Source organism: Schistocerca serialis, chromosome 1, assembly GCF_023864345.2.
Source record: "Schistocerca serialis cubense isolate TAMUIC-IGC-003099 chromosome 1, iqSchSeri2.2, whole genome shotgun sequence".
Classification (NCBI taxonomy): Eukaryota; Metazoa; Arthropoda; class Insecta; order Orthoptera; family Acrididae; genus Schistocerca; species Schistocerca serialis.
Genome location: NC_064638.1, coordinates 309,647,626 through 309,667,883, shown reverse-complemented (window position 1 = coordinate 309,667,883; position 20,258 = coordinate 309,647,626). Strand labels below are relative to the sequence as shown.

The 20,258-nt window shown below is 37.4% G+C and overlaps 1 protein-coding gene across 1 annotated transcript in view; it reads left to right on the top strand.

Moving 5' to 3' along the window:
• LOC126469392 (septin-2) overlaps window positions 1-16,615 on the top strand; it is a 127,859-nt gene extending 111,244 nt beyond the window's left edge. Inside the window, exons 6-9 of the mRNA XM_050096629.1 lie at window positions 1,898-2,063; window positions 9,827-9,983; window positions 15,147-15,231; window positions 16,345-16,615. Of these exons, the coding sequence (XP_049952586.1) occupies window positions 1,898-2,063; window positions 9,827-9,983; window positions 15,147-15,231; window positions 16,345-16,479 (543 nt within the window). The 3' untranslated portion in view covers window positions 16,480-16,615. The remainder of the gene's footprint in view (window positions 1-1,897; window positions 2,064-9,826; window positions 9,984-15,146; window positions 15,232-16,344) is intronic.
• The last annotated feature ends 3,643 nt before the right edge of the window (window positions 16,616-20,258 follow it).

Here is a 20,258-nt window from a genome sequence, read left to right as displayed (position 1 = left end):
TGCTGCCCTTGCTACCATGTAAGGACAGAGATATAAAAGTAATGACATATCAGTAGTTACAGAAGTACTGAGAGGCTGTTCCACTATCAAATTTCCAAACTATTCTTTAAAGGAAAACATTAAGCATATATATTTCGGTGATAGAAATCTGTGTTAGAGTCATAGAAAGACCTATCATTTAAAAAAAAAAGGGAGACTATTGATCAGTACCACTAGATTAAATTGATATTAAAGAATGAGAAAACTAGGGTACCAACAGAGTATGGCAATCTTGTAAAATGTCCTCCTCAAATCACCAGTCCTCTATTTTCTTTCATGGCAAAACTGTATATATTTTTTTAAGGCTAAACAATAATTTTCGTAGCTTTTTTCTTGATAATAGATTATTATAAAGAATTGGAATATGTCATTATTAAAGTTCAAAGGACCGTCTATGTAGAGGATATGCAATGAGACTGTTTCATTTATTGAATATTAATGTTTCTATAGTTAATAATCTCTTTAATAATCAACAAATAAACCATTAATTTGTGTATTGTCCTTTACAGTCTCTGACATTTTGTGAGAAGGGATCAAATAAATGTTAATGAAGTGAATGCACTTCCTCAAAACATTTTGTGGAAAATTATATAATAAACTATGACCCTATTTCATAAGTTTTGAGCCCATGGTCTTATGTAGCCACATGGCATAACAATAAGTCAAATAGTGAATCAATTGTGTAAAGAGAAATCATTTGGTTGACTCTGCGTACTGAAAGTTGGGAAATCATTGTTTTAATTTGACAAAGGACAGTTTTGAGATGGTCTGATGTCTGACAATGAAAATTATGTAAACATTGATATTAGTTAATTTTCATCAGACTTTCCCAATGTGCAAAGCACGTATCAAGTTTGTGACACAATTTGCGGTGGAGTACGGTGGTGATGGTGGTGGTGGTGGTGGTGGTGGTGTGGGGGAAGTGACAAGTGTTTTTCCGTCGCACTGTTTTTTTTGCCAGTCTTGCACTGGGACTTCACAGTAAAATACACTTCAAAATTCTTGGCAGTCGCCATGCCAGGACTGGAGTGTGGAAAAATCACATGTTACTTAAGACTTTGAAAACTCCTTCTGCAGAATTGACACGTCATTTGATGGGCATACTGTGTCACTCACCTCTGGTCACAAATCATTGCCGTGTGAAATCCATACTACAATAATGTAACATTTCACATCCAATAGGTGGGCCAAGATTTGTTAGGTGGGCTTTTATTATTCTGGCTGCTCATTGTAGATACAGATGTACAACAAGAAGTCCAGGCAAAATTAAGTATATATATCTTCTAATGCCTTGAGCATTGTTCCATTGTATGCCTATTAACTCCATACTTGTTTATCCAAGGAAAACTCAACTGCTGTCAGTCACCTAGGATATTTAAGACGAATATACATAATCCGTTGTACAGGCTTCCACTTTTTGTTCTGAGCTGTGACAGAAGATAGACTTCAACTGGGTTTTTTTGGGTAAAAGGACAGGAAGAAATAGCCTTGATCTGTTATTTTGCACGATGTTCTCATGACCGTTTGCAAGTGTTTACATTCACAGACTGTGTTTGTAGCATGCAAGAAGTATCAGAACCTTTCTGTGCACACTGTCCTGTTTGATTGTTGTTTGTAGCTGTATGTGCAAAGCAACTACAGATAACCTCCTCTACATAATATGCTTTAATTCCTCAATCTTCCTTTTTGTTATTCTATGTGTATGTACACATAAAAGTTGTAAAACTTAACAGTTATTTTATAAGGTGACTATTTCAACACTGAGTCAACAGTCAACTGATTTGGTTGCAGTAAAAAAAATTCACCATCATATACAATTTGCTGAGGAGTGTTTGACATCACTGTGCATGTATTCCAGATTTATCAGTTTCCTGATTGTGACACTGATGAAGATGAAGATTTTAAGCAACAGGATAGAGAACTGAAAGCCTGTGTTCCATTTGCTGTAGTTGGAAGCAACACTGTGCTAGAAGTAGCAGGAAAGAGGGTCCGGGGAAGACAATATCCCTGGGGTGTGGTGGAAGGTAAGTTCCAGATTATGGTGTGCTACAGTAATATTGCTTGAAAATTCTTGTATTTATGTGGTGGACTGAATTGGCAGATTTATAAGAACACGATAGTGGGAAACAATGCTGGCTGTGCTCATTAATGAATGACAGAAAATATCTTCACTTGTTTTGGGCAAAAGGATTGAAAGAAATGGCCTTGAATTGTTATTTTGCATGATGTCATCACAGCTAATCACTGCTCTCAATTTGGACTGACCGTAGGGCTGGGTGTGCCTTCATCATCGGCGCCTGATATTTTTTGTTATCGACTTCCGGAACACTGCTCAGTATTTACAGCAGAGCTCTTCACCCTCTATCAGGCCACGCAATACATCCGGCAACACAAGCTTTTCAACTGTGTCATCTTCTCAGACACTCTTAGTGCCCTTCAAAGCCTCTGTGTGCTGTACACAATCCATCTCTTACTGCAACAGGTTAAGGAAAGCTGTCACTTGCTCACTCGTGATGGAGCCACTGTGATGTTTATGTGGGTTCTTGGTCATGTCAGTCTGAGAAGAAATGAGGCTGCTGTCAAGGCTGGAGGCATCGTACCTCAGCCGGCTAGTTCTTAAATTCCCTCCGATGATCTCTGTGTACCATCTGTCAGCAGGTGGAGTCACTTTGGCATTATCACTGGTCTTCTCTTAATGGCAACAAGCTCCAGGTTATTAAGCCTCTCCCAGCGCTTTGGACGATCTGAGGCCATTTTAACTAGATTGCATATTGAGCACTGTCTTTTAGCCATCACCATTTGTTAAGTGGTGCTCCACCACCATTTTGTGCACATTGTGCTCAACTTTTGATGATTTGCCATTTCCTGATGGAATGCCCATTTTTTAACTGCTTATGTTCTCATTTGTGTTTTGCCGTCTTATTATCGGTCGTTTTAACAAACGATGCATGGGCTGTCAACTGTGCTTTACTTTTTACCCATCGTAGCAGTATGGCGAAGGTCGTTTAATTTTTAGTTCTGGACCTCTGTTTGTCTATGGTGAATTTTATAGACCTTATCCCATGTCCCTGTTTGACATGTAGTCGTTTTTAACTCCTCTCTTTGTCTTGGTGTTCTACATTTTAAAAATGGGTGCATATGACCCTAGTGGGTTTTTGTGCCCTAAAACGGAACAAGATGACAAACTGTTCTCAATGTAAAGTGACACCATTACATTAATATTGAGAAGATGAAACACACCTGTAAAGTTTACAAGCCACAAAAATTATGTAGTTGCTTGTGTGTATCCATCAGTGATGATCCAGAGTAAAAAAAATAAAAAAATTAAAAAAATGTGCAAACCTAATTGCCCACAGAAATGTGTGACAAAAGTTTTTTTGGTGGTTGACTTTGAAAAAGTGTGTAAGACTAATTGGAAGAAATAATAATTATATACTAATATATCTAAAAACAAAGATGAAGTGACTTACCAAACGAAAGTGCTGGCAGGTCGATACACACACAAACATACACACAAAATTCAAGCTTTTGCAACCAATGGTTGCTTTGTCAGGAAAGAGGGAAGAAGAGGGAAAGATGAAAGGATGTGGGTTTTAAGGGAGAGGGTAAGGAGTCATTCCAATCCCGGGAGCGGAAAGACTTACCTTGGGGGGAAAAAAGGACAGGTACACACACCACACACACACACACACACACACACACACACACACACACACACACACACACACACACACACATCCATCGGTACATACACAGACACAAGCAGACATTTGTAAAGGCAAAGAGTTCGGACGACAGAGATGTCAGTCGAGGCGGAAGTACAGAGGCAAAGATGTTGAACGACAAGTGAGGTATGAGCAGTGGCAACTTGAAATTAGCGGAGGTTGAGGCCTGGCAGATAACGAGAGGAGAGGATATACTGAAGGGCAAGTATACCTGTCCTTTTTTCCCCCAAGGTAAGTCTTTCCACTCCTGGGATTGGAATGACTCCTTTCCCTCTCCCTTAAAACCCACATCCTTTCATCTTTCCCTCTCCTTCCCTCTCTCCTGACGAAGCAACCGTTGGTTGCGAAAGCTTGAATTTTGTGTGTGTGTTTGTGTTTGTTTGTGTGTCTATCGACCTGCCAGCACTTTCATTTGGTACGTCACATCATCTTTGTTTTTAGATATATTTTTCCCACGTGAAATGTTTCCCTCTGTTATAATTATATACTAACGTTTTTTAAAATTACAGCATCCAGAAAAATGACTAGAATGATTACAAGTGCTGAAAGTGTGTAAAACAGTTTACTAATTATTACTATTGGTTAATATTGCAGAGATAGGGTGAATATACATTGTCCACTCACATTAAAGTGACCATCTGTCTAAAGCCTGAATAACCACCTTTTGCAGCAAAGACCACTGTGAGACATGCAGTAAGAGTGTCACTGAGGTTCTGGAAGGCACCAAGAGGGACTTGAAGCTGTATAAAGTCCAGTGCCATGGCCAGCTGTACCAGTTTTCTCAGTTGAGGATTCATGGTGGAAACAGCTCAATCAAGGTAGTCCCACAGATTCTCAGTTGGGTTTAAATCTGGGGAATGTATTAGCCAGTGGAGCATATAAAACTCATCCAGATGGTCATTGAACCACACATACACACTGTAAGCTGTGTGACATGTTGCAGTCTCATGCTGGGTGATGCCATCATTCCGAGTAAAAACAAACTGCATTTAAGGGTGAACATAGTCCCCAATGATAGATTCATTCTTGTGTCGATCAATTGTGCCTTTCAGAATGATGGCATCACCTAGGGAATGCCACAAAAACATTCCAGAGACCACAACTGTTGCAGGGTTTTTACTGTCTGACATTTCACGCTGTACATGGCAAGGTCATCTGTCCGATGGAGTGTAAAATGTAATTCATCTGAAAAGGCCACCTGTTGCCACTCAGTAGATGTCAAGCTGCAATATTGGCATGCAAATTCCAGTGTTCGTTGCCAATGAATGGCAGTCAGCACTGGTGCATGAACCAGCTAACTGCTGTGGAGGTCCATATGTACCAGTTCTGCTGAATGGTCATTGAGAAGACACTATCGGTAGCCCTTAGTTCATCTGGGCAGTCAGTTGCTCAACAGTTGTGTATCTGTTTGCCTGTACATGGCTCCGTAGTTGTCGTTCAGCACTGTCATCTACAGCCCTTGGTGCACCACAGTTGCTTTGGCACCGGTTTTGGATAGCACCATTTTGTCATGCTAGGTGTACGTTAACCATGGCAGCACATGAAAAGTTAACAAATTTAGGTGTTTTGGAAGTGCTTCCACCCTTCGCCTGAAAGCCAATGATCATACCCTTTAGGATGTCAGATAAAACTCTGTTTCTGCATCACGACAATGAATGACAGTTTTCTGTGTCGAGCCCTTCCCCGCTCCTCCCCTCCTGACACACAGTATATGCTCTCCACTGCTAGTGCAGCGACCTCACCTGCTATTTGTGAGTGGTTATTGTACATTGAGATCAAACCTAACTGATGGTCACAGTAATGTGACTGGACCGTGTATAAGCTTAGTAGCACTCTCTTCAGTAGGACTGGAATGTTCATTGTTACACCAACTTTGACAACAAAGAGTCATCAAACAGAGTGGAAATGTGATAGTGAATGTGAACTCTCATGCTGACAGACACTAAAGGACAAACAGGACGGAACGATCAGTCTTTGGTGTGAGTGTGTGTGTGTGTTTCTTTTCTGAAGAAGACTTTGGCTGTAAACTAAATGTGTAACAGTATTTTCATTGTGCCTGTCTGCAGCTCAACACATCATCTTTACGGTGAGTAGTAATCACACCTTTTCCTTATATTGTTGAAATTCCAACCTGGAGTTTCCATTATGCGTTGGTTGATACATAGCATGCTGCAGTGAAGTGATACATATATGGAACTACTGGACAGAAGCGACTGTGCAACATGATGAATGGGTACAAGACCATAATGTTACCAAAGCATGGGATTTCTGCTATTCTATCTGCATGGCCGTAATTGACCATGCATCTTCACTAGCCATATAGGCTTAAATAGGAGCCTGCATCAGTGATGCCATGCCATGTGCTGTAGGCTAGACTAGTGGCATAAACAGCATTGAAGGAGTTTGTCAACCAAAAACCACAAGCCCTTCAGGCTAAAAACATGTAAACACCATTACAGGAATTCAGAGTGAAAAAATATATTTTCAGACAGGACACACCGCACCTCAACCTCTGCCAGTGATGGTCGCATACAGGGTATATAGTACCATGGCGAACACAACGTGGCATCCTGTTTTGTAAAGTGTTGCAAACATCAAGTGTGATGATTTAGGGTGCCACCAGATAAAACATGTTATCTCAACTCGCGTGTATGGAGGATAACCTCAGCCTGATCGCTGGATACGGAGTTCTCACATCATACAGAATTCTCAGCCAGAAATGGTGTTATGTTTTGTAATCATAGTCATTTATGATGGGCTATTCAGTAAGTAATGAAAGACTTTTTTTGGGAGCTAATTTTGGTTGAAAACATGCGGAATTTGTTGTGGGGCATAGTGAAATATTAACGCCTTAGTGCCTATGGTTTCATGGAGCTCCAGTAGGTGGCGGCGCTAGACATAGTCTCCAAAATAGCATTTGTAATGGAGTTGTGTTCCAAACAAAAAGCTATCATTGGGTTTCTTTTGGCAGAAAATCAGAGCATTGCAGGTATTCGTAGGGGCTTGCTGAGTGTCTTCAGAGACCTGGCAGTGAACAAAAGTAAGATGAGGCATTGGGCGAGGTGTCTGTCATCATCGTAAACATGTCTGATCTTTGTGCTTGACAGGCTACTTACAGCTGTGACTCCAGTAATATTCAATTGTGTAGACACTCTCATTTGAGGCAATGGATGGATCACAATCAAACATCTCACTGCTCAACTGGACGTCTTGGTTGCTAGTGCTGACACTCTCACCCACTAGTTGGAGTACTCAAAGGTGTGCGCCGAGTGGGTGCCTCACCTTCTGACATCCATCTGTTTGGCCCAATAAAGGATGCACTCTGCAGGAAGCAGAAATTCATTTGTCACATCCATCATCTATCCATCCTAATGTTGCAATTTTCACACAAAATACTGTAGTACGATCTTTGGATGCAGCATTGTCATCATTCATCAACGTTTGTTTTGATATACATCTCATTCCTTACTATAAATGTAGCTACTTCACCAAGAAAGGGATTATACCGCCTCGATGACAAATAAAAAATAAATAAATAAACTGAAGTGTTTATTTGCCCTTCAGAAATAAACTCTCATCTTCAGTGTGCCACCTGTTTGTTATACTTGCACATGCCTATACACTCCACCCGAGAAAGTAAAGTCTAATGTGAAGGCACTTTTTGTATTGTCATTAACTGCTCCATTTCTCTTTTGTTTGTAGAATATTAATGGCCCAAGATGAAGTAATCCAAAACACTTCTGCCCTAAACTGATTTACTGCACTCCCTTCTTGTATTGCTATTAAAGCAAATTCCAAAAACACCCGATTACTTTGGTAGCTTCTAACTTTAACAGCTATAGAATGGTTGCTGGTAAGTCCCTGTGTGAACTAAATTCTCTCTGATTTTTATCTTTGAGGTCGTTTCATAAGACAATTGTGGAAGGAAGCAGTGTATTGGTTGATTCAGATGAAGAGAAAATGAAGCAGTCCTGAAATTTACAAGTGTTTGATATAATATTATCAAAAGTTTTGAAATCAACTGAAAAATTTGACACACGTGGCTAAAAGCAAAAGATAATTGTTTAAATAATAAACTTTTCAATATAACATGTTATGAAAATGATTTAAAAAGTGTAAAATAACTTCTTCTAGCCATATACAGATTCCTAACTCCACACAGGTAGTCCTGAAAATCTGTGCTTTTGTATTTCTAATATCTGTGAAAATATTTATAGAATTTGAAACTAAAAACATGGGACACATGAAGTATATATTTGATGCATGAATAGTTCACTTCCTTACTATTATCTCTTGCACGAGCCCCAAATTTTTTGTTTTAAATTCTACAAGTATTTTTATAGCTATAAAAAAGCACACACACACATTTACTGGACTATCTGTAAGGGGTTAGAAATATAATTATGAAATAATTATGAAATATCCGCCTCAATTGCACAATCGACGTGGTGTTTACCTAGGTTTCTGTGTGGTTAACCACGCCTTCTTCAGAACAAATATAAAACAGCTTGCCTGAATAGGCATAGTCAAAGGCTAAAATCAACACCTACAGCGGTAAGACCCCATAAAAGATTTTTACAAATACACGGTACACACAGGGTTGAGATAAGCAATATTATTGACTTGGTACATACGTGTATTTGTAAAAATCTTTTATGGGGTCTTACCGCTGTAGGTGTTGATTTTAGCCTTTGAATATGCCTATTTAGGCAAGCTGTTTTACATTTGTTCTGAAGAAGGCGTGGTTACCCATGCTGAAACCTAGGTAAACACCAGGTAGTTTGTGCAATTGAGGCGGATATTTCATAATTATATCGATACTTATGATTGCTGACGTGCTGCAATGCTGAAACTTCTTAGGTTAGAAATATGTATGGGGCTAGAAGAAATTATTTTACACTTTTTGTTCATTTTAAAAATGTATTGTATTAACAAGTTTTTTATTTAACTAATTTTTATTCCTGTATTTGTGTTTGCAAAATGCATGAAATTCGCATTTTCCAACATTGCAAGTGGGCTGTCATCAATGTAACTCAGAACCCAACATGGGATCCTACCGCACACCATGTTGAAATTTTTCAAATTCTGAGTGCCTATTGCTGTTTGATTGAGATAGAACTGATTGTATGCACTGTGAATGAAGCAAATAGGTTAAACACTTAAACCTGCTGCAGCAACTAAATTTTTGCATGAGAATATGGTTCACACAATCAAAAGCTTTAGCCAAGCTACAAAATATTCCCAATGGTAATAATTTCCTTTTTACTGAATCTGCTATATCGTCCATCAAAATTAATATAATCTGTTCAGTTGACAACACTTTTTCAAATTCAGATTATTTGCATTTATCAGGTCTATTGTGCATGGATTTCTCAAAAGAAAATTAAAATACTGGTAATAATGGGATAGGGTGGTAATTTTATCTCCTTTTATGTGATGTGGTTTGACAGTAGTAAGTTAAAGTCTGTCTGGGAAGACGTATTACCTGAGCAATTGTCTTGTATAGTACTAAGTTCAGTTGAACAACAGTCGATTAATTCGCTTCTGATTTCATCAGAACTACTTGAACATTTATTTTTAAGAGAATAGATAACATTGAAATCCACCTTTAAAGAAATTTCTTCATTTTTCCTGGTCAGTCTTGCCTCCTCATTTCACTGTATGTTCAGAGTAGTTCTTATCTTGTTGCTGAAGCAATTTATTTTCTTCTTGGAGTTACCAACATTTTCAGTCAGATCACTTTGTCTGGAATCTTACGGTATAGTTAGTAATATAATTTAATCCTGTGCTCACCTGCGCTAAGCGGAGCCTTTGTATTTATGGAACAAGAAGACTGAATGAATGTATGAATCAGTCAACCAACCAACCATTGGTGAAATGTTGTGAAGATGAGATGGACTAAGATATTAACTTTTTTGTCTTGTACTACAATTATTTTGTCCCCATGTTTTGTGTTAAGGGTATTCTTACAGCTTACTAAACTTCCTTAAGTTGTATTATGCTAGTGAAATTGCATTATTATTATAATATTTGTTAATATTCAAATATTTCTCCTTTTTCAGTTGAAAATCCAAAACATAGTGACTTCATTAAACTACGAACAATGCTTATTTCTACCCACATGCAGGATCTGAAAGATGTGACACAAGATGTTCACTATGAGAACTTTCGTGCACAATGCATTTCTCAGATATCGCAGCAGGCAATCAGAGAGCGGAGGTATTACAGCAAATTTCAATATATGTATACTGTAGTATTTCACATTTGCTCCCTTCGTAAATCATCCAGCGTGTGACAGTATTATCGTTGTTGTAAATATTGCTAAATAAGTGAATGTCGGTATATACTGCTCTGTGATTAAAGTATTGTATCCAGACATTGCATGGTGAATTCTCTGGTTAAAAGTTGTGTACATGTGGATGAATTTAAGATAGTTGAGTGTCTAGAAAACAGAAGTTGCAAACATTGCTACATCTTGTGTGTGTGTGTGTGTGTGTGTGTGTGTGTGTGTGTGTGAGAGAGAGAGAGAGAGAGAGAGAGAGAGAGAGAGAGAGAGAGAGAGAGAGAGAGAGAGAGACTGTGGAAGATAATCTTACAGACTAAAAGGTAATGTTCTCTCCATTTTTAGTAACAACTGTCTATTTACAATTTCCAGAGTTGCCCTTTTTATAAGCAGAGTTATTGGAACCTTTTCCTCTATATTATATTTCATTTTGTGCAATATTGGGATAATTATTAAGTATCTTTGGAAAGCCTTCCCATTACATCAAGGTAGAAAATAAAAAAAAGACCTCATTAGTCACTCTTTCTACAAATTATCTGAAAATCTAGATTCAAGAATCAAAAGTTTCTGTTAGCTACATGGCAAGTAGAAACATTTGTTAAAAAGCTGTATGAGAAATAGTAATCTATACACATTATATTTTAATGTCTCCTACCGAATTTTTCTGTTCATGTGTTATGGCTGATCCCAGTAACTACTATAGGGATTTTTATATGATTTTTGCTAATTGACAGACTGATTCAGGAGGAAAGGTTTTGTGTTTCTGTACATGTTTAAAGAATTTGCCAGCTGTACATACTTAGTGATACACAAGCAAAGCCAAGACAGGTTGCTAATGTAGCACAAATAGTATTTAGTACCTATAAATGTAAAACATATCTTCTTTGAAAAATACCACTGCAATCAAGTAAATATTAAGCTATTAATGGCAGACGAACAGCAGCTATATAACTAGAGGAGGCAACAGCTTTTTTCAAAGAAAGAAAGAAACAAACAAACAAAGAAAATTTGGAAGAGTTCAGGATGAAATAGTATTTGATGCTTCTGTACTTATTGATGTTACATCACTGTGTTATTAGATCCTTACTTATTTTGGCTACAATAAAAATTTTAATAGCTGTAGGACATAGCTGCATAGAAATGTTAAGAGAGAAACCATGTTCTATAAGATTTATGACCAAGTAGCCTATAAAAAAACCAAGAATGTTCCATGATCTCCCTAACAAAGCCGAGGTGTATCCACACATGGTTCATGTCTACTTTAATTGCCGGCCGCAGTGGCCGTGCGGTTCTAGGCGCTCCAGTACGGAGCCGCGCTGCTGCTACGGTCGCAGGTTCGAATCCTGCCTCGGGCATGGGTGTGTGTGATGTCCTTAGGTTAGTTAGGTTTAAGTAGTTCTAAGTTCTAGGGGACTGATGACCACAGCAGTTGAGTCCCATAGTGCTCAGAGCCATTTGAAGCATCTACTTTAATTACACAACCATGTTAGAATTCGCCATTGCTTAATAGTCTGATAAATTAGTTTAATAAGCTCATAGGTGTCAAAATAAACCTCTGTTCTTTAAATCTGCTTGATAATTATTGCCACTGGAAATCAAGCTCAAATGATTTGATAATTATCTTGTAAACAGTGTGTCTGAATGCGATACTCCCAGCAATTACTCACTTTGACCCTACTTGGTATGATACGCTTCATTTGTGATATAATTCAGTGACTTACGTTGGTCCAGTCACATTAATGTGACCATCTGTCAAAAGACTAAATAATCGCCTTTAGCATTGCAGACTGCTGTGAGATGTGCAGGAAGGGGGTCAGAGAGGTTCTGGAAGGTACCATCAGGAATGTGAACCATGCTGATTCCAGTGCCATGGCCAGCTGTGCTCGGTTTCTCAGTTGAAAATCCATAGCTCAAACAGCCTGATCGAGGTGGGCCACAGATTCTCAGTTAGGTTTAAATCCTGGGTGTTTAGTGGCCAGGGGAGTACATAAAACTCATCCTGGTGCTCTTCAAAACCATGTGCACACACAATGAGCATTGTAGCATGTTGTATTATCCTGCAGCACATGAAGGAACGAAAATAATCATTTATTGATAATATAATGTACATGGATGGATAGAAAGTCTACTCACCGAGCGGCGGCAGGGGAACACACACACACACACACACACACACACACACACACACACACACACACACACACACACACACAAAGATACTTAACTTTTAAAGAAGAGTTGAATGGGAAGAAAGAGGGTGAAGCAAAAGGGCTGGAGAGGTTTAGAGAAAGGGGTACAGTTCAGAAAAGTCACCCACAACCCCAGGTCAGGAGAGACTTACCATACGGGATGAGAAGGAAAGACTAACAAGCCGTGTGTCCACATGAATGGCCACTGACAAACTGTGGCCAAGAAAAAAGCTGGACCATCCAGTTGCTGAGCATGCTGCCCAACACAACATTCTTCATTTTAATGACAGCTTCACAGCCTGTGACACCTGGCTACCAACACCAACTTTCTTGAATTACCACCACTTTACCATTCCCCATGCATATGCTGCTCTCCCTCCCCCTCCCTGCCCCAGCTACCCCCACCACTCAACTTGCTACTCCTATCGTGCACAATTGCTCGCAGTCTGGCCTCTGGCCTTGGCAGCCAACTGTGGTCATATGTGTGTGAGTTGTGTGTTGTCTAATTCCAATGAAGGTCTTTTTGGCCAAAAGCTTCTTATTTGACGAACAGTTCATTATTTTTAGGACTTGGGAGGCCACTTCAATGTCAATGGTCCCAATGTTGAGCTGTGTGCTAAACCAAATTTTAGGGCTCATTCTGGATCTTTTCCTGTCAGTGATGTTACCTTTATTCACAATATTTCAGTGTTTTGTTGTCTATTTGTCATATATGACTAGAAATGTCAAAATACTTCCTCAAGATAAAGACTAAAAGCCTCCAGCTATGCACTTGATTCAGTCAATTTTTTGAAGAGTATTGTATATAAAGTACATTGATAATGATATTGATATTGTTCCACTTTCCCTGAAACCATGTTGGAAATCCCCTATGTATCCTTACCATCTAGCATGTATTTTATTATAAATCTTTTTGACATATTAATTTAAGGTGGAAACTGAGGAAATAGGTCTGCAGTTTCAGATAAGTTTATCATTTCCACATTTAAACAGTGGCTTGACAATCATCAACTTCGCATTACTGGGAAATACACCTTTCCTGGACAATAGACAATTAAATGAACAAGTGATGATCTGTGATACGACCATTTACAACATCTGATAAAATAATGTTTCTGCAAATAGTAATTAAGTGATCTTTATTTGTGTAGCTTACTTTTTTAAATAGGAATAGAGAAACTCTGTCTCACCCTCAGAACTTTTTTTCTTCACCTTTTTTATCAGCTGGAGAACAGGCTTTGTATCTATGAGGGTACTTCAAAAAATAGGTTACACATTACTACGGTAGGCCAAGTTAGTTTTACTAAATGCTGCACTAAACGTCAAAGTGCTACAGACACATGACACTTTTTTCCAACATAGTCACCAAGGCTCCGTTAACAAGTCAGAAAATTCTGCCATTTGAGAAATGCTGCGTGAAAGTCCTCATTGTTGGAAAATCTTTTTCTCCCAGATGATTCTCCTTGATTCCACGAATATTGTCATCTGTGGTCAATGTCAATGGCCTTCCTTCCCAATCACCATCACCCATGTCTGTGCAGCCTTGATCAAATTGTTGGCACCATTTCTCTATGGCTGGTTACAAAATTGCATTTGATCCATATACTGCCACAAATTCACAGTGAATCTGTGCACAATTTAGAATGGTACTGTCCAGGGTATTTCAACTTTGAAATAAGTTTCCAGTGGATTGTGCCATTTCATTCGAACATTGTGATTGTCCATACTGCAGCAGATCTGTCTCTGCAAGAAGCTACGAACATGTACTCTCTTCTGACAAAGTCCTAGTTCTGTTGCACAGAGGTCTTAGCATGGTACGATATTCCTGAAGTTCCTAGGAACCTCAGGAATCTGTCACAGTTATAATTGATGAGTTGGGGGTGCACTGTTTTTTTAAAAAAGTCACTTTCCACGACATCTATAAAATAATCATTCAAAAAAATTATTTACTGTAACTGGATCACTTACATGTTAACTTTTTAAGCTATTTTTATATCATTGATTTTATTTCTAGATGGGTTGTCCTTCAGTCCTTTGACTATAGATCGGCAAGATTTTACAAAACAATCTGACCTTTGTGTCTGTGAGTTTACATTTTGAGTTTTTAGTCCCTCTATTTTTGTGTTTGTTTTTCTGGTGTTTATACTGCCTGTAACAGCTCTTTATGCATATTTAAATTTGTATATCTATGTAGCCCATACATTCTTCCATTTTTCCCTTTCAGCTGTTTAGTATTAATATCTAATGTTACATGTTTCATGTACAACATTGATGTTTTGTTTAGATTCACTTCCATTAAAGGAAATGTGCTGTCAGAGTGTGCAGTTAAAGTATCTATGAATTTTTTCCCACTTACTGTCTACTTCTTTAGTCAGATACACTGTTTGCCAGGTTTCCTACCACAAGCTGTGTCTAAGTCAGTGTTAGTCTTGGAGAGTATTTTCTTGTACCTCCATACTTTCTTACATCCATCATTGCACCCTATTTCTAATATTTGGCTTGAGCTGTCAGAGATATGACCATTTGTAGTATCTACTAAGATAATGTTTTCACAATTAGTAATTATGTGATTTATTGCTGTGGCACTTGTATTACTTATTTTAGGTGGATACATACGAGGAACAGTTTGAGTCTGTACAACAGAATACCCCTAAATTTTCTTACATCCATCATTGCAACCTATTTCTAATATCTGGTGTAAGCTGTCTGAGATATGACCATTTGGAGTATCTACTAAGATAATGTTTTCACAATTAGTAATTATGTGCTGTGGCACTTGTGTTACTTATTCTATGTGGATACATGCAAGGAACAGTTTGAGTCCATACTATAGAATGCAGTCTGTGAAGTATTTGATTTTTTATTTGCCCTCCAAGGCATTAACGTTTGTTCATCTGTATCTGGTTTCAGCAAACTGAAGAGAGATTCTGGTCCCGCATATGAACCAGTAACCATCAGCGACACTGATCGTCTCCTTTTACAAAAGGATGAAGAGGTGAGTTCTGTGTAGAGCTTAGGTTTGTTAAACAATGGTTAGTAATATTGGGATATTTTTCTACAGCAATTTGTAAATGTAAAATGAGGAAGTGATTTATAGAAAACTTCACATATGAGAGAGAGAGAGAGAGAGAGAGAGAGAGAGAGAGAGAGAGAGAGAGAGAGAGAGAGAGAGAGAGAAAATATGGACATGCGTAACTGCATAATCACTTATACTCAGTTAAAAGCTGGATACATCTTTGTTTGTTTTTATTTGTATCAGTTTCTTTCATGGAAATGCTTCTGATTGTATGGTGCCTCTTAACCCTCTGAAAGACAGTTAAATATGAAGCTCCCTTAGAGGTGTAGTGACTTTGTAGGCTCTTGACAACATTTTTTAACAACTGGTGAATGCAGTGTTTCATGGGCAAACAACACTTATTTATAAGACAATGACAGAATTATCCGACCTTTGGATCTGTTGTATATTAGAAACATAACGTTCATAGAATACTGAAACTGTGTTAAGATCAGAGATGGTTTACAATTTTCAATAGAAGCACGATAGGCTAAAGCTCTGTAGCATACATGAGAGTTTTGCAAGAAGAAAACTTTCTGTTACTAATACAGCTTAAACTATCAAATTTTGGTGGCACTATAGCGTTTCTAACGAAGTAGTAACACGTTTTGGTGATAAAAAAGACTCCCTCTTCTAGTTTGCTTCTTGATCAGTCAGTGACTGAAAGTATGTCTTCCCCAAGTCACTTAAATATGTAGTACTAACCACTACCTACAAAAGTGAAGATACTAATGGCAGACCTATTTTATTCCCTCAAATCTTCACATTTGTTTGTGAAAGACTGCAACTGAATACTGACACATTTTTTTCTTGGGAGAACATAAGTTGTCAATTGCCTCTCAGTCTGACTCCTGCAAAATCAAGATCTTGCAGAGCTAAAAGAAAGAAATTATTTCACTGGTATTTTCTGTGACTTGTGATCGTGTAGACCACTACTCCAGCACTGTTCTGTAATGTATACAAGTGTTACATAACTGTGAAGCACAATCATTTCATACCCCTTGGGGAAAGGCAAAAACAAAAGCAATTAATTTCACAATTTTCTCTCGACAGATTCGGCGCATGCAGGACATGCTAACACAAATGCAAGAGAGGCTAAAGGCCACAGGTGCAAGCCCGATGTTTCGTCAAATGAGTCCAGGTCGGCAGTCGTCTCAAGAACCACAAGACAGTGTTGTTAATGTCTGAAACTGAAGATGATAATTTGTGTATTTAAATAATCAAATATTTTGTGTTGAAGATTTTGTATGTAGAATTGTTCGACTGTTTTATATGTATACATGTCAGCTTTGAATGGATTGTACTCAGTTGTTATGTAAAGAAATATTTATAATTTTTTATTTCCTTTTATGTTACTTGTAAGAAGAGGCTATCAGTTGACCAATTGCCAATGGATGAGAAGAGTATAGTTAGTTAATTCAAATAGCAAGTATACATATTGTGTCAGTGTTCTTTGACTGGAAGTGATACACAGCAAGCAGAGACCTCAAATAACTGAAAATCTATAATACGATGAAACGTCCTGTCTTCCTCCTCCATTTTCACCTTTCACTTCATTTTTAGTTAATGTTATAATCTTTAAAATGGCACACTGAAAGATTTGTTGGGATAAAACATTGTGACTTGTAAATAGGAAAGGAAACTGTTGCGACTTGTAAACAGGAAAGGAAAGTGTTCAGTCAAATGCATAAAAGCCCAATTTAACAATAGAATAATACAGATCACAAATATCTCTCCTTCAGTTAGCAAATACTCTCTCTCTTAAACAAGACAGAAAGTATATATTTCGACTTTCAGAAATTGCCTACAAGATCAAATACATCCCCACCTCCCTCAGTGTGTGCACGCACTTGAAAACTACCTGTGCACAATCCTGTGGAAAGTGCTGTGATAAGACTCTAGGCAGTCTTATTTAAGAAAGCTTTGATGGAGGAAGCTTTATTTTGCATTTTATCCAGTCTCATATTCCAATTTTTTCTCATTCAGCTTATGGAATGAAGATTGTATTTATATGGAAACAAGCCCTGTTGTCGATGAAAAAAATGAGAATAACAACGAAGTATTTCCTTTTTTGGTGATTATATCATGTTAAGCCAAGCACTAGTAGAGTTCAGTTAATTTAAGAAAAGACAAAAGTTTCTGAATATTTTTTGCCGCTTCCATTAGACTGACTTTCTTATGATCTCAGGATCAGAGATAAGGCCTATAAGTAAGAACATTATATTTCTTAAAGTTGAAAGTTCGTTGATCAGCGGATTATCTGATAAAAATCTGTCAAAATAACTGTTCCATGTTGTTTATATTTTGTTTTCATTTGCATGCTCTAAACTTCTCTTGTTAGCAGCACATCATCAATATTCAAGAATCTGAATCTCAACTATTCCACCACAGTTTCCTCTCTTAATGCTCACCTGCAACCTGCTTGTCTCAGTTTGGATTTTGGTGAACCTTTCTTTCCACCAATTTCATTCGTTCTTCTCCTTGAATTTCAGAATAAAATCCAGTTGTTAGTTGTGCAATGGACAACTGGATTTTATTTTGAAATATAAACCATAGTTGCTGAGAAAATAACAGCCATGAATGAAACATATTACATTTTTTTTTCTTTCCTCTGCTCTCTCTCTCTCTCTTTCTACTCTTGCTTTTCACTGTTTTCATGACACAACTAAATGACTTACAGTGTGTTGATTAATTATGCTCAAAGTTGTTTTTGTTTGATATTACCCTCCTGTGTCAAATACCGTTACTTTCACACTGTGCATATTTACTTATGGAAATTTTAGAGATAATGCTTGTTTTGGTGGTGGTGTGATTTATATTTATTAAAAAAGTATGTGCTCCCAATCCCATCAAGAGGGACAATCCTCAGTGACACAGAATGAGATAAAATTCTACAATGCCACAGGGATGTAGCTCTGAACGAATAATTCTGTAGTATACACTAACTGTAACTTAAAAGCAACATATTACGATAGCTACCATAGGAACTTGTTGCATCCTACTCAGAACTTAAAATGGTACAAATTACTGGTTTATGCAATTAAGAGACATGAATGGTTTCCTAATTATGCAGTCCAGCTTATGTTTATCAACAGCTACCTAATTACAGTACAAAAGAATAATGTAGAATACTTAACAATGTCACACCATATCTAGGAGTATGACAATAAAAAAGAAAGAAGGTGTGAGGAAGGAAGCACGAATACGACAAAAAAGAGAAGTGGCAAGATTTCATTTCAAAAATGATTCCAAGAAATGAACCGTGATTCAAACAGAGGCTGATGAAGGAAAGAAGGGCATTACATAATATTAGTAAGCACTATGAAGTATGAAAATGAGATTTTTAACAGCAAAATGATGTGTATTTTATACTGATTTCACTTAGGAGAGTACTTGCAAACAAACAAACAAAAATAAAAGTAAGTGATGAATAGCTGATATGAAAATGCAAGAATGAGGTATCACCACAGCAATAATGAGTTCTTGTGCCTACTCCTGATTATAGTAAAGTTTTCACTACAATCTTCCTCAATATGCTGCAGTCATTTAATGATAGTACAAATCATGATCACAGCAAGTTTTGGCCTTTAAGCTGTTCTTCTTTTCCTCTTGATTAAGAAACCTATTGTTCTGAAAACTAATGCTGTGTCCCACTTAAAGAGTTCCTGCTGTCAATCCTGGGGTTGTGTCTCGTGAAGGTAAGTAGGGGTCAGCCTTTTTGTCCATTTGTGGTTTCAGTAATTTAATGAATTAAATTCCACCTTTGATACAGCATTGTATACTATAGACATTGGCTTATTCATGATACTGTGTTAATGTACTGGATTGATGTAAGAATTTCCTTCAATAATTACTTCAGCCAAACTTCTGGTGTAAATCTAAACCAAATATAAAACTTAGCTTATATATCTGAAAATACAGATTTATAAACTGGACCTGAATGCACTACTTTGTAAGTAGGAATATTCTGTCACTGAGCAAGAGCCGTGGCTCTGTAAACATTACTACTTTTTTTCCTTTTTTCCCCTCTGTTTTGTTTTTAAAGAGCTTTAAATCTTTGATTGCATTTATAGGCTCTGGAAGTCTGTTAAGAAGTTTTAAGCCCATGTGAAATCTCTTCTTGAAGAACTCAGTATTAGTGTGGGTCATATGAAACTTTTTGTTAAATCAAGTATTATGTTTGTGAATACCAGTTTCTTTGCAGCCTTTGTTATCTTTCTCTGTTACACTTATTTTAAGTAGCATAAATGTTTACCTAAGGTATGTACATGATAGGGAGTATATATTAAATGCTGCGAGGGCAGGTTCACTTGAAGCTCTTATTTTACTTCAGCTCATTACTTAAGGGGCTCTGTTTTAGATTTTGAGTGAAACCAAAGAATTTCTTCAGAATATAATTCCATAATTTAAATGAGACTCAATATGAACATAGTAAGTACTGTACTAATAACTGTGATGATAGTGGTAAGGGATTCAAAGCTCTTGAGATGCAACCCTCTAGATGCAGTCCTATAACATAACCAAGCTTCTGACTATGCCGTATTTGATTATACCTTCATCTAATAGTATACAGATTGCTACTTAGTATCTCACAAACACCAACTGATTTTTGATTGCTGAAGAATGAGTTGATCCACTTGTTAATATGTCCCTGCATACTATAACATTTTAACTTAGTTTTCTGTTTTCACCAACCACATCACATCGAAAGCTTTACACAAATCTAAAAAGTAACCCAGCTGTTCACTGTTTATGGTCCATCAGACTTAATATGCAGTTGATGCAATCGTGTGTTTTCTGTATTGATTTTGCCTTCAGAATCCACATTGTGATCTTTGATATATATAATTTTTAATCCGTAAAAGATATGACATCCATGTACATAATCCTCTTTAAATATGTAAGAGGAAATACCAATCAGCCCATAAGTTATTCACACTATGGTTTCTCACTATTCTTATACACAG